Source organism: Elephantulus edwardii, unplaced genomic scaffold, assembly GCF_000299155.1.
Source record: "Elephantulus edwardii isolate Elephantulus edwardi_28Jun2011 unplaced genomic scaffold, EleEdw1.0 scaffold00072, whole genome shotgun sequence".
In the NCBI taxonomy this organism is placed as follows: Eukaryota; Metazoa; Chordata; class Mammalia; order Macroscelidea; family Macroscelididae; genus Elephantulus; species Elephantulus edwardii.
Genome location: NW_006399822.1, coordinates 11,019,315 through 11,033,154, shown reverse-complemented (window position 1 = coordinate 11,033,154; position 13,840 = coordinate 11,019,315). Strand labels below are relative to the sequence as shown.

The 13,840-nt window shown below is 48.6% G+C and overlaps 1 protein-coding gene across 1 annotated transcript; it reads left to right on the top strand.

Moving 5' to 3' along the window:
- The first annotated feature begins 1,369 nt into the window (after nucleotides 1-1,369).
- On the top strand, nucleotides 1,370-13,440 carry GABARAPL2 (GABA(A) receptor-associated protein-like 2). The gene is made up of 4 exons (XM_006888826.1): nucleotides 1,370-1,521; nucleotides 1,845-1,900; nucleotides 4,017-4,189; nucleotides 12,844-13,440. The coding sequence occupies exons 1-4, from the start codon at nucleotides 1,488-1,490 to the stop codon at nucleotides 12,932-12,934; spliced, it is 354 nt and encodes a 117-aa protein (XP_006888888.1). The 5' UTR covers nucleotides 1,370-1,487; the 3' UTR covers nucleotides 12,935-13,440.
- Nucleotides 13,441-13,840: the final 400 nt, after the last annotated feature.

The following is a 13,840-nucleotide window of genomic DNA, read 5'->3' as shown; positions in this document are numbered from 1 at the left end:
CTGAAATATGTCAATTGGTATACCATCTATTCCTGGGGCCTTATTTTTTGCCATTTCCTTCAAAGCAGCCTGAACTTCTTCTTTAATCACTATAGGCTCTTGCTCACATGTTGTCTGTAGAGTAGGTATATTCTTTTCTTTCCAAGCATGATAAGGGGTGGGGGAAATAGAGATAGTTGTTAGCACACATATAAAACTAAAATCTTTATTCCACCCTTAACTGATATTTCTTTAACACCTAGAACTGTGCTCCTGTATGCAAAATCATCCATTTCTGCGTACTAAACTAAAAAGATTTCTTGCTTCATTAAAAACAAAGAAAAAAAAATCCATGTTGGTAATTCATGACACAGTCTTTAAATAACAAAATATTTTCAGAGTGAAGCTAGGTGGTACCATGGCATCCATCAGGAATTCCAAGTGCAGAAAGCCACGGATGACAATGTTCAGAGACACAGGCCTGTCAGGTGCATCAGAATCACAGGCATGTGACAGAGGCCACGTGCCCAATTAAGTGTTTAGTTGATGATTTGGCTGGGAAGAAAGCAATGACATCACGGGCTGGAAAGCCACAAGGCATGTTCCCGTGCAGGTGACACAAGCTCAACCCAGGCTGTGAACTGTGAAGGTTAATAGACTTAACTGCCAAACGAGGAAGCTCATCTCATGACCAGCCGCCCGGGGGGACTCTCCGAGGCTGACAGGCACCTCGGGGAGTCCTCTGCCAGTTACAGTTAAAGAGGTCACTCAGCGATCAGTGACGTTACACTCCTCAAAGGAGTGTTTGTGATACCTTCCCTTAACTAGTCCTAAATTTTATTCACGACTAGAAGAAACTGGGAGTTGTTTATAAATTTGCTTTCTACGCCCAAAGAAACTTATTTATAACATCTCAGTGCTACTCCCTCCGTGTTATCAATACCCCACCCTCCACAATCCCCTCAAACTAGTCACACACACGCAGAATCTCAACCTGCCACCACTCCAAAGCTTCTCAAACTATCCATATTCGCAAAACTCCTGCTGTGTCAACTCCCAGAGACCCCTCCTCGATCTGATTCCGTAAATTCCCCCTCCTCGTCGCCAGCATCCTACTCTCTTCCGTCAACAGCTCTGCCCTATCAGGCATGAGTCTCGTCACCAGCGGCCTCTCTAGTCACCGGTCACCACCGAGACCCCCTCTAGTGACCAGTTCCCCGCACAGACCCACCCACTCCGTGGCCAAGGCCACCGACCCCGCTCACGCGCGGACTTCCCGCAGAGTCCTCTCCAACCCCGCCCTCGGGGGTGAGGCCCCCTCCCATGTCCCGAGGACCAATGAGCGTCCCCGGAAGCCACGCCCCCGCCGGTTGCTAGGCTCTGGCAGCCGGAAATCCCGCCTGCCGTGGAGTCGCTGTCTCCGCAGTTGCTGCCGTCGTTGTTGTTGTGGTTTGTACGGTCAACTCCTCGGCTCCGCGAGCCGCCTCGACCTCCTCCTCGCCGCCGCCATGAAGTGGATGTTCAAGGAGGACCACTCGTTGGGTAGGTGCCCGGGCGCCGGCCGGGCCGCGGGGATCGGGAGGCGGGCGGGCCCCATCCCCCACTCGGGCCGCTCCGGGCCGGGCCGCGCGGGGCGGATGCCGCGCCCCGGGTTTGGGTCGCCGAGGTCCTCGCACCTGGAACCGCCGCCCTCTGAGCGCAATCCGCGGGCCCCGCCGGTCCAGCCGGGAGTCTGGGAAGAGCGGCCGCGGGGACATCGGAACTGGGCCCGGGGCTTGCGCAAGTCGCACGGGGAGGAGGGCTGGGGACCTGGGAACCTGTCAACGGGCAGAAGCGACGTCAGCCCCTTGTGTTTTCCCTCGCAGAACACAGATGCGTGGAATCCGCCAAAATCCGCGCGAAATATCCCGACCGGGTTCCGGTGAGTGTTTGGCCTCCCCCGCCCCCTCACCTCGCTGTCACCCCTGCCGTCTAGGGCCCCAGATGGGGCTCAGGGCCATTCAACAGTTGATAGGTCGAGGTTCCTGCTCCATCCCTGGTAGCAGATGGGTCGGACTGGGTCAGGGGCCGGGCACTAGGGGACTCGAGCTGGTGCTGTTCAGGGTTCTTCAGTGCTGAAGCCGCCGATCTAGGCCAGCGAGCTGTCTGCAGCCTCCGAGCTCCCTCGCTAATTATATAAGGATCGTTGTTCTAGGACAGGGCAACAGGTCACTGCCACTTTTGGGAATGGTGATGGAGGGAGATTGTCACTCTGATGGTAGTACTACTACTTCCGACTCCGGACATTCATCTTGAACTGCAAGCCTTTAGCTGTAGCCAATTTCTAGTTCCTTTTCTTTACCCTGACCTTGTCGTCCCTGGTGCTGAAACAGAAAACAGAAACGACAATGAAACTCCGATCTTCCTTAATTGGTAATAAAGTCAAGCCTATATATTTTGTTTTGACAGTTTTTAAACTTTGATAATCAGCTATTTTCATATACTTTGACAGTCTGTAGATTTTGAAAGTGGTGACAGGTACATAGGTAACCAGCATAGATAGCTTGTTTGGGGAATCTTCATCTCATTATATTTTCTGGACAAGCATACACGGATGCGGTATGGGATATTCCTTATTCTTTTGGCCCAGATGGCTTTGTTAAGCCTGGTGTCAATGGGAACAATTCATCAAGGATCAGCAGGGTAAATGAAGAGCTTGGTGGTTCTTGGTTAGCTGGAATTGCCATTCTGTATTCTCATCATTTTGTGTGTGTACCATCAAATCGGATCTGACAGGTACAGGAGGAGATTGCGCCTCCTTCTCCAGGAGAGAATCTGGTGGATTCGAACCACGTACCTCTGGGATTGCAGTGCAGATTCTTGCCACTAGGCCACCAGAGCTCCCTGTTGAAATTGCCATTCTTAAGAGTCAATAAGTATACTTTGGAGAAGATGCAACCAGGGTGCTTCTTGGAGAGGAGGATGAAGCTTTGTCTCATGTACTTTGATCATGCATTTTGGTCATTTTTGTCTGGTCCTTGGAAAATGATACCATGCTGGGAAAGTTGGAGAGTCACAGAGAGGATGACCTTCCACATAGATGCATTGATACAGAGACCATAACGGTGGGCTCAGGTTGGATCAGAGATGATGAGGATGGTTCAGATCTATTGGTGGTGGTGGTGTTTGTTGTAGATTGTTTTGAGCACAACTCAACTCATAGAAAAGACCCAACTCGACTCACAACAAAGGCCCGAAGCCCTTCTACAACTAACGACATCATCAGAGTTCATAGAGGCGTGTTATTTAGGAAGTGGATGCCACTCCTGCTTCCAGACCTGCCACACTATGTGCCATTTAGTCACCTGTGATGTATAGTAACCCTATGTACAGCAGCTCTGAACCCAGCCCTGTCCTGAGCCAGTCTCACTAATTCCGACACATCAACCCCCTTCGTCCCAGTCACTGTATCAATCCATCTCATCTGGGGTCTCTGTCTTCGCGCTGTCCAGTCACCCTTCCGAGCATGTCTTTCTCCAAGGGCCAATCTCTCTTGGCCACGTGCCCAAAGTAAGTGAGGTGGAGCTTCAGAATCCTAGCCTCTGTTGTTTTGAGGGCTGATAAGAGTCATTGAACTTGAAACCACCTAACAATAAGTCTCATCTCCTGGGTTCCTAGGTATCTTAAGTCTCCTTTGGTCTGAAGGTGGGCTAATAGAGGGCCCTGGAGTAACATGTATACGTGATTCCAGATATTGAGTTTGCGCAGACTATTGAAATGCTTAGTCGTTAGGGCTCTCTTGCTCTTGCACGGGCTGAGTCAGAGATGAGAAGTATAATTGACCACAGACGAAGCACTTAGTGTTTCCATGTAACATAGTGATATCAGCCCGAAGCCTCAAGTGTGTGTGGTTTATTAAGCCAGGGACTTATTTTTTAATGCTATGCAGTCTTCCACCCACCTGCCAGCCCACACCCTCCACGTCATTTCCCCTGACAGTGTGTGAGGCCAGAGCCTCACTGTCGAAATCCTGCCCTGACTTCTCTTTACTTTCCCAGGTGATTGTGGAAAAAGTCTCAGGCTCTCAGATTGTTGACATTGACAAACGGAAGTACTTGGTGCCGTCCGACATCACCGTGGCTCAGTTTATGTGGATCATCAGGAAAAGGATCCAGCTTCCTTCAGAAAAGGCCATCTTCCTCTTTGTGGATAAGACAGTCCCACAGTCCAGGTGAGCATCGTCACTAGATGGCCCCTCTGCGTCACAGCTGACAACCTGGAACTTTGGGGTCCTTAGGGCCCCTCCGGGAAGTGGGACTTTTGTGCTCCTCGACAGTAGGATCACGAGGAGCATGAGGAAGGGCTGCAGTGCCTGAGCGCACTTGGGCTGAAGAAAGTAGGGCAAGGCCTGGCGTTTTTTGAAAGAGAATGATGAAACCTAGCCTTACACTCGCAGGAATCCTTTAAAACAGTTGCTGGCTCAGGCTTAGAATTGATCTCTGAACTGAAGTTTTCTCCACATCTAGCCTATGCCTCACTTCCAGGAGCTTGGGGTCCGTGCTGAGGCTCTGCTTCAGCTCATCACACTGCCCGTTTGCTCTCCAGACTCATTTAGCTCTTGCCATTGTGAGAATCTATAGCTACATGACACATCTGTTTCAAAGGCTGCTGTCCAGTAAAGCCTCTGAGGTCTCTTCACAGACTTCCTCAGTACCACCTGCTTGGACTGGAAGAGTTAACAGTGTCCACACTCTCTGCCTAGAAGCAAACTTTGAGGCCTAAATTAAGAAAGGATGTTACGATTCCTCTTCTGTGTAGGTGATAACCCTGGCTTTTGTCTCCTGTGGAAAGAGGACAGAGCACTGACGTGTCTCCCATCAATGGATATTTGAGGCCCAGAACCATGTTTTGGTCCTTAACCTCTTCCCTAAGTGCGTGGTTCTTAGCTCTTAACCTTGATGAGCTGGAACTAGCTCAGATAACTTTTGTTATTCTGAAAGCAGTAGTTGAAAAGCTAAGAGTTGAGGAAGCCCTGGCACTAGTCTACTGCAGCCAAAATAGGTGTGTTTGAAAATCCTTAAAAGGACCAGAAGAGACCTAAGCTTAATTACTGATGTTATTTCTATTAAAAGTGGGAAGCTCTGGCTGTTTTAAAATCTGATTTCCTCTTTCCCATTCTCTGTCATTTCTGCTTCTTAGAATTTGGAAGGACAGAACATGGAAGACATGTCCTTCCTTTAAGGCCAACATCCCATCTGCAGATAGAGATCAGAGCCTGCCCATTGGCTGCCACTGTCTGTGACAGTGTCATTACAGATGATCTGGTCACCCGATTGGGTTTTATAGCTGCCTTCTCCACAGACCTGTAGATAGTGTATTGCTGGGTGCATTGGTTCCCAAGGGGACCTGTCGTGATGCAGCTTTCCTTTTGAGGGGACGGTTAGATGCCATCTAATCAATTTTTAACTCCTAGTGATCCTCTGTACAATAGAATGAAACACTGCCTGATCCACTGTGTTACAGAGGTAAATCTGTACCGTACCACCTCTGACCTCAGCAGGGCCTTGGCCACCTGTTTGTGTTTCTTCTTTGTGGAGGTGGCTTCTTAACTGGCAGGAGGAAGTAGGTGACTAGTACCTTTGGCATTGAGTTTGTTTTCCTCAATTCTGATCCCACACTTCTTGAAGGATGCTGGGGCAGGTGCAGCAGCCTCCTGGAGAGAGGAAGGTTACTCACCATCAAAGTGGCTGCAGATCTCAGGCTGCTCTCCCCTTGCCCCATTAGCCCCATGTTGGAATAGAATTGGAAGTGAAGTGGTCTCTGTTTGGGAAGCAGATGCTGCCATCTTTTCTCCAGCCCACTGGCCTTTCCAGTTTGGTGAAAACCCACCTTAAAGAGGATTACGCCAGCCAGTGACCCAAGTCTGGATTTTAGGAAAACATACCAGGAACCCAGTTCTTAACTCTGCTTCCTCAGTGCTGGGTGTAGTGAGGTCATGAAGAGCGAGCTGATGCCTTGAGTCTTCCTCAGTCACTTCCCAAAACCTGTGCTGTGGCCCTGGTTAAAGACTCCTGCTCTACACTTGGTTCCTTACTCAGTGGGGATTTTTGGAGGGGAGGAAGTTCTGCTCTGTCCTGTAGGGTCATTGTGAGTCACAGTCAACGCAACTGCAGTGGATTTGGTTTGGGAACACCCAGAAAGAATATGTTCCTTAGAAGATTCAACCGTAAGAGACCAAAAGGGCAAACAAAGGTAAAAGGGGCAGGGCAAGTGGATGAGTGGAAACGAGGGTGCTGACACATGAGAGAGGTCACAGTCAGTGTCTAGGAAGGAGTTCTCTATAAACTATTGAATTTGCCATTTACCTAAATTTTCACCCAAAATTTTCTTTAAAAAGAAAAAAAAATGCATCAAATTTGTTTATAATCAAAGGACTCACATGGTAGCCTTCAGCTTCATGCAAACTCTCACCACCTGACAGCACAAGCAGAAGACCCTTCCAAACCCAAACACTGCCTCCAGAACTGCCCAGCCTTTCTAGTGCTCTTCGAAGCAGACCTCCCCCCCACTAAGTGGCTAATGGGTCCAGACCGCTGACCTTTGAAGTTAGCTGTCAGGTCCTTTAGACACTGAGCCACTGAGTGTTTTAAAACTTAAAGCAGAGCCACTGCTGTGATTTCTCACTGACTGACCCAGCATGAGCCCCCTTTAGGTGTCTGACCTGCAGGCCTCTCCAGGAGCAGACTGTCAATCTCTCTCCCCCAGAGCAGCTGGTGGGCTCAAACTGCTGACCTTTTGGCTAGTAGTCCAACAGTTACCCGCTGTGCTACCAAGGCTCCTTAAAAGTGCCATAGGGTCCCTTTGCAGGTGCGTGACTCAGCCGCGCTTTCTCCCCGTGGCTGGTTGGCAGTGTACTCAGGCTTTTTCTGAAGTCCTTAGGGCATGCTGGGGCTTCCTTAACTTCTGACTAATGCTCACGGGCAGGGTTTTACAGTATTGAGACTGAGTCCTCCATCCGTTCTGATTCTGGAAATGGAGACTGAGCAGAAAGAACAAAACTTACCATCATCGAGTCAGTGAGCACTTAGCGAGCCCACAGGACAGCAGAACTCCCCTCCTCATTTCCAAATCTTTATAACAGCAGCCCCAGACCGCTTTTTCCAGTGGAACAGCTGCTGGGGCTGAACTGCACTATGGCTCCTTAGAAATAGAAAAAGGCCTAACATAGTGTTATTTGCTTCCTGAATATTTTGCAAATCTAAGCTGCCCTTTCGCATTTCAAGTTGAAGTCTTCACCTGGGTGCTGGTTTCAGGAATTGGGCCAAAAAGGAAAGAGGAACTAGGCTTCGGTGCAGGCAGCCCTTGAGGAGGAAGGAGCAGCAGGTTTCCCAGAGGCCTGCAGTGGTTTTACCTTTTGGTCTTTGTTTGGAACACGAACTTAAGTCTTGCAAATCCCGTTCAATAAAAAGAAACAAAAAAAAAAAACCACCCCCCTACCCCCCGACTCACTGGCAGGACCCAGGTCTGGTGGAAGGAGGCACACGGGCTCTCTGACAGATGGGCGGCCAGGTGTGCCGCTCGATGGCAGTCACCGCAGAGTCAGGCTGGTCCACAGCCTCCCTGACCTGACCTTGATCCCAGGCTGCAGGGACGGGGCATCTGGTGCTTCTAGGTCACCTCACCCAAACTTAGCCGAGTCATTTATTATTGTGATCTGGGTGAAAATTTACAAAAGTAGTTGGGTCTTCATCCAACTGTTTATACACATTTTGTTTATCACATTTGTTGTTGTTCAGTGTCCGCAGTCTTAGCTGACTCATAGCAGTCCTGTGAACAAAGGCCTGCGCACTGTTCATAGGCCGTTTCGGAAGTGGATGCCGCTCCTGTTTCCAAGCTTGTTTTAATCGGGAAGCTCCACCACACACTGCCCACCATGGGTGTTATCACATTAACTACAAAAGAATAAAATTAAGGGCCTGGTGCTGTTTTGTTTTTTTTTAAGCACTCTGTTTTATCTCCTGGGGTGGGTCATAAAACCATGTTTGAGGGTAAGCATTAGATTATTTACTATTTCCTGGAGGTCAGAAAATCAGCAAAATGGAATTAACAAAGAACAAGATGCAGCCACACTCTTCCCACATGTCATTGTTTCATTAATCCTTCTACCTCTTCCTGCCACCTGAGCTTTATTCTTGGGCAAATGCTGTCTTTTTGACCCCAGCTAGTTGATTTTTTTCCAAGGAATGAGTGCCTCTCTGGTGTCGGTGTTCCCATGTTACACGTCTGTCTCGTGTTTGGCTGTGCGTTGAACCCTGGCGTTGAGTAGATTTGGGGGGCTATATAGCAAGTAGGCTTTATTTAAAATGCATGCTTGGGCTGAGGTTCAGTTGACATCGGCACTGAACAAGAAGAGTAGGAGATGTATCCATTCTGTGTTGGACCTTTGAGGATAGTCAGAGGAACTTCAGGCAACTGGGCCCGTTTCATATTTTCATCATTTTCTATTTTATCTCCTCGGTTGGGGTATGATGTGTAGGAGTAAACATTTAGATTTTTTACTATATGTTGGAACACAAACAGCCAATTCAGGTAGGGTCAGAGGTCAGCAAAATGGAATCCATTTGGTTTTAGCTTTATATTCTCAACTTTAAAGTGGCAAAGAGGAAGAACTAAAAATTATTCCTCCTGAAAGAGGTGAAGCCAGTAGAGGGGTCTTCTCTTGAAGGTGGCTCGAGTGGAATTGGTTGATCTGGAAAGCTTGTTAACAGAAACTCCTGTGATCTGGTTTGCTAAGGCTTCAATTCCATGAGTCAGGCAGTGGTGCTAGGAAGCTCAAGAGTTCAGTTCTCTTGCTTCTGAACTGCAGTGAGGAGAGGTCCGCTGAAGACTCTCCTCGTGTGGGCCACCGGATGGAAGTCCAAACTCAACTACCGTGGGCTTTGAAGGGTAAACGAGGGCTGTTGTCTTGGGTATTCTGCCATTCTCAATTAGACCAGTAAGTTCATCTTTATTTTTGCCTTGTTTCTTCCTTGGAAAAGTGGATTTGGCTGGATGTGGGAAGTCTAGGGAAGGTGTCTTAGGGGAAGAGTACAGATTCGTTCCACTACACAGGAGGATGGTTCCGTACCTTGAATCTGCCGCCACTAGCGCCTTTTCCTGTTTGTTCCTCCTCACTGATCTTGACGGTGGTAGTGACCTTGGTATGAGTGTGCATGCTTGGAGAGGCAGCATGTAGTGCTGGGGCTACCTCTGAGTGTCTGCGGCACCTCTCAGCTTCTCACAGTGAGCATCTTTCCAGTGCTCCGGCCGGCCGGCCACCTGGTGTGTCTGAGCCTGCAGTGACAGTGGAGCTCCTCACGCAGGACCGCGTGGACAGGGCCGTGTGACCAGGCTCCCAGCTCCGAGGGGCGCTCATCTCCAGGGTGATGGAAAATGGAGGAAACACACACAGGAGCCCCCCAGGGTTCTCTGCCTGCTGTCGGGCCGCTTTGCCTCTTAGTTCCACTTGGGTGACCTTTTATGGAACTCTCGTTTTTTGTAAGTCATGTCTGTTTATGACCATTCTCTTTATGGATGCAGGCCAAGACACTGTGAGTCTATGTGAGTGTGTGTGTGTCTCCATAAGCTCTAACTTCACGTTCTTATCTTTATACATGTGCTTGTCCAGTTGCTGCCAGCTAAATAGTTTCCACACGAAGGTAGTGTGACAGTGAAAAGGAGACCAGAGCTGGGACTTTCTCAGTGGTCAGGCACAGCCTTCAAGCTCTCTTGTTACAGGAGCGAGTGCTCTCTGCCGCCTGGTGTTCAGCCGTTTGGTGGTTGCACTGACCTTGCCCCCGTGCATGTCAGAAAGGCTCCACCCCAGACCTGCTGGGTCCAGGTCGGCAGTGGGACGAGATGCCAGGTGACTGGTGGCACATTGGCATGGAGGTGGAGTGGTGTTCTGAGGAAGGTCTCCAGATGCCAGGCTCTGATGCCCTGCCTAGCTTTGTGTCCTTCCAGGAGGCAGCCTCGACAGTTACTGACTCTCCTAGCCTGGTGACCTTGGGCCTCTCCCAGGATTAGCTTTGATTTCCTCATCTATGACTACAGATAGTATTTCTGCATAAGATTGTTGTGAGGATAAAGATTCATATATGGAATACATTTAGAACATATTTGGCACATACTAAGTGCTTGCAGTTGTAATTAACATTTCTTACTATCTGTGTCTTTAACCAGGCTAGTGGTTAAGCAAATTGGTAAAAGTCACGTTTTACCTTAAAGACAATACAGAATCTAAAAGCAGAAAAGATTAAAAGCCATATGATCATGAGTTCCTGTCAAAAGTCAGGGCTCAGCGCCTGGGAACTTGCCATAGACAGTGGTGGTCCTGGTGGGCATGGTTCACTGGGGGTAGCTTGTGAAGTGTGGACTGGGCCACTGTCGTAAGGCGTGTGGGTATTTCTCGGTTCAAGCTCATGGCCGTCGAGGAAGAGCAGACCCTCTAGCAGGTGTCCCTGGAGGGGACTGTCCAGTGTTTTCCCCCAGAGTTGTAGGTGGGATTGGGTTAGTAAGTAGGGTTCGTCGCGCAGTTTCTTTTGGACCACATCACCAGGAGTTGGTGGGTGCCGTTGAGTCAACCAACAGGCACAGTGACCCTGTGAATAACAGATCTGAATCCTGCCCTCTCCTGTGTCATCCTCGGCATTGCTGATATACTTGAGCCCATTGTTATAGTCATTGCCAGTGCTTCTTGTCGTCTTCCTCTCGTGTGCTGACCCTCTGCATTGCCAAGCATCCGCAGTGGACAGGTTTCAGCGGAGCTTCCAGATTCAGACAGACTAAGAAATAGGATGGCCATCCACTTCTGAAATAGGCCTTCGAAAAGCCTTGAACAATAAAGGAACACTGATAGATGCCACCGCTGGGCCCTTGTTTATTAGTCAGCAGTCGGGACTGAGAATCATCCATTACGGCTTTGTGACTTGCTGTGAAAAACACAGAACCTAGATAGCACCAGGGGGCTGGCTTACTGGCTTGAATTGCCTACATAGTGTCATTTGCTGTTGTCTAAACTAGGTCATGTGGTGATGGGAGTGGGGAACAGTCTAGAAACCTCATCATAGTCATCCCACTTAGGGCAGTGCAGAAAAGCAGGAATTTCCTTGCGCCCTTGCTAGTAGGCGGTGTACAAGTCTTGTTAGATTCGGCAACATGATCAAGCGCTTCTGCTGGATGGTTCTCCACCTGAATGTGGGGTCATCTTGGCATTTAAAAATGAGTGTGGGAGCCTGGGGGGGGGGGCTGGGGCATGGAGAGATTTTTATGAAGAGTCCCACTGATCTAATGTACCACCAGGGTGTCATGTTCTTAGGCAGTGCCCTCAAGAGTAATAGTGTGTCACCAACATAGCTTTAATAATTGACTGTAATCTCGGCTATACATTGAGACAGCACTAGGTATATTGTTGCTCAGGTGCTGTTGGGTCGGTTGACGCTGCACAACCTCACAGTCTGCTGTGCTCATGCCCATTGTTGCAGTCCATTGTCTGTTTCACTGAAGGTCTGATCTTTCATGGACACTCTGCTTTTCGACGCATTGTGCCCATTTCCAGGGATTAGCCCTTCCTGATAAAATACCCTAAAGATACATAGATGTATGTGCACTTTGGGTATACAGATATCATTTCAGAGTATGAAAATGACAGGGGAAGTTTACCTTTTCCCCTTCTAACACTTAAATTCTGGAGTTTACACTTAAACAGAACGGCTCACTTCAGACTGACAAGATTTCAAGTGCTCAGTAGTCATATGCAGCACAGAGAACAGTCCTTTTATTGGACTGTTCAGGTCTAGGAATTCCTGTAAATTGCAGGGTATGACTTTGATAAGGAACAAAGTTGTATTGGTCACAGTGCTAATGTCAGGCCCCTTACGCCAATGGCCTCTGAGGCTGAGCTCGCAGGTGGGGCATGGGGCACGCATTGCTTGCTGTGCCAGAACCTGAGGACCCACTCTGGCTTTAGGTGAATGGGTCCTGCAGGTTAAGTACCACTTCTTCTAGAACCTCTGGCCGACCCGACCCTCGTGTCACGCTGCCCCTTTTGTGCAGGGTGGAGGATGTGGGCATGCTAGCGTGAAACAGGAGTGTGTTCCAGGTGTTAGGAGTCTTACTCTGCCCCGTGGTGGAGAGCGCAATTGGATCTCCTCCAGTGCGGTCTGTTTTCCAGTTAGAGAAAGCCAGCTTTCCCACCCACACTCTTAGCTTGAAGAGTATCTATTTCTGGAGGGTTCTCTGGGCGGCTGGGCAGGGCCACTTTGGATTCCATATCCAGTCAGAGCGCATGTTTGTGTTACTAGTGAGGAAGGTACTTGTTTCTCTCTAGTTGGCCAGTGCAGGCCTCTGGGACAGCAGAGCTTCCACAGAGAGAAACCCTTGTTTGTACCTGTCATGTCAGCTTCACATGATGCAGCTTTAGGCAGATCACCTTGAGAGAGGGGCCACATGGCCTGACGCCTTCCCCTACATGGGTGGGCCTTTCTGGTTTATGAGTTTAGGTCTTTCCTTGCCCTTGACATTCATAGGCTAGCCAGCCACACCCTTAAATCGAGCATGTTTTCAGTAATGAAAGGCTTTTGGGGGGGGGGTAATAGGAATTTCGATAAAGCTCTAGGGACATTTACTGAGGGGTGGGGGTTGGTGAGATGAGTAGTTATACAGGCTCCCACTAGATGGCAGCACCCTCTAAACATGGGATAGTGTCTTCCCACTAAGTGGAAATGGTAGGTAAACATAGTACTTCCTGCAGGTCACAGAAGGGTAAAAGGATTTACGTTGTTTTTCCTGCCCCCTGAACTAGATAACCAGTCCCAATTCTCAGTGTTTTCTTCTTTCCCATTCCAGCCTAACCATGGGACAGCTTTATGAGAAGGAAAAAGATGAAGATGGATTCTTGTGTGTGGCCTGCAGTGGAGAGAACACTTTTGGCTTCTGAGGGCCAGCGTGATCTGGGTGCACCGATGATCCTCTTTGTGTATCTTGTAAATAGCCGGCCATTTTCAGTTATCACACCAGATCTTCTTGACATAGACCTCTTAGTGCATTTGTAACTGGATTTATTTCTTAATATATTGGAAAGTTTTGTTTCTCTAGACTAGTAAATTATCATACAGAGTTTTATTCTTTTTTGTGCATTGTGCTCATGGCTATCCTCCCCAGGGAACGTGTTACTCTGGGAATCCTATTTAATGAAGATATTTCCACACTGAAGTGAGGTAGGCAGGATATTAAAATGAAAGAGAGGGAGATGATGCATTTATTCCACATTATGTTTGAAGTGTTAGATGGCTAAGTATTAAAGCATCCAGATTAAATCCTTAGCAATCAGAACACTTGCTTCACTAGATTTTTGCCAACTGCCAATCATGTTGGACTGAGCTAATCTGTTCTTCTTTCTGAATCTATTAAGGTAAATAATTAACAATAAAACTTGTAAAGGCATTGTGATGTGGTCATGTCGTTCATTCACCTGCATCTGGACAGGGCAAGAAAAGGGCTCATGGGTCCATGGCAGCGACTGCCTGGACAGAGAAGTGGTATCTGTCCCAGGTGGCGGCAGGCATGACCTGGGTCCACGTGGGAGCCATGCCAGTTCCCGAGGGACAGATACAAGTAAAGGAGGGAGATGAGACTAGCAAAAATGACTGCTGTTCACACCAAGACTCTTAATACACCTGCATTCTATGAATTCTTTTTAGGTTAGAACTCAACCTGGGTTAAGTGTCATGCCTCAGAGATACTGTGGAGGCACTGGGTTTTCTCGCAGTCCACTGCAACAGTGCCACAGAAAGTGAGTCTCCGAGTGTTTTGGTGCCAGTGTATCTGTTCTGTTTCCACTAGA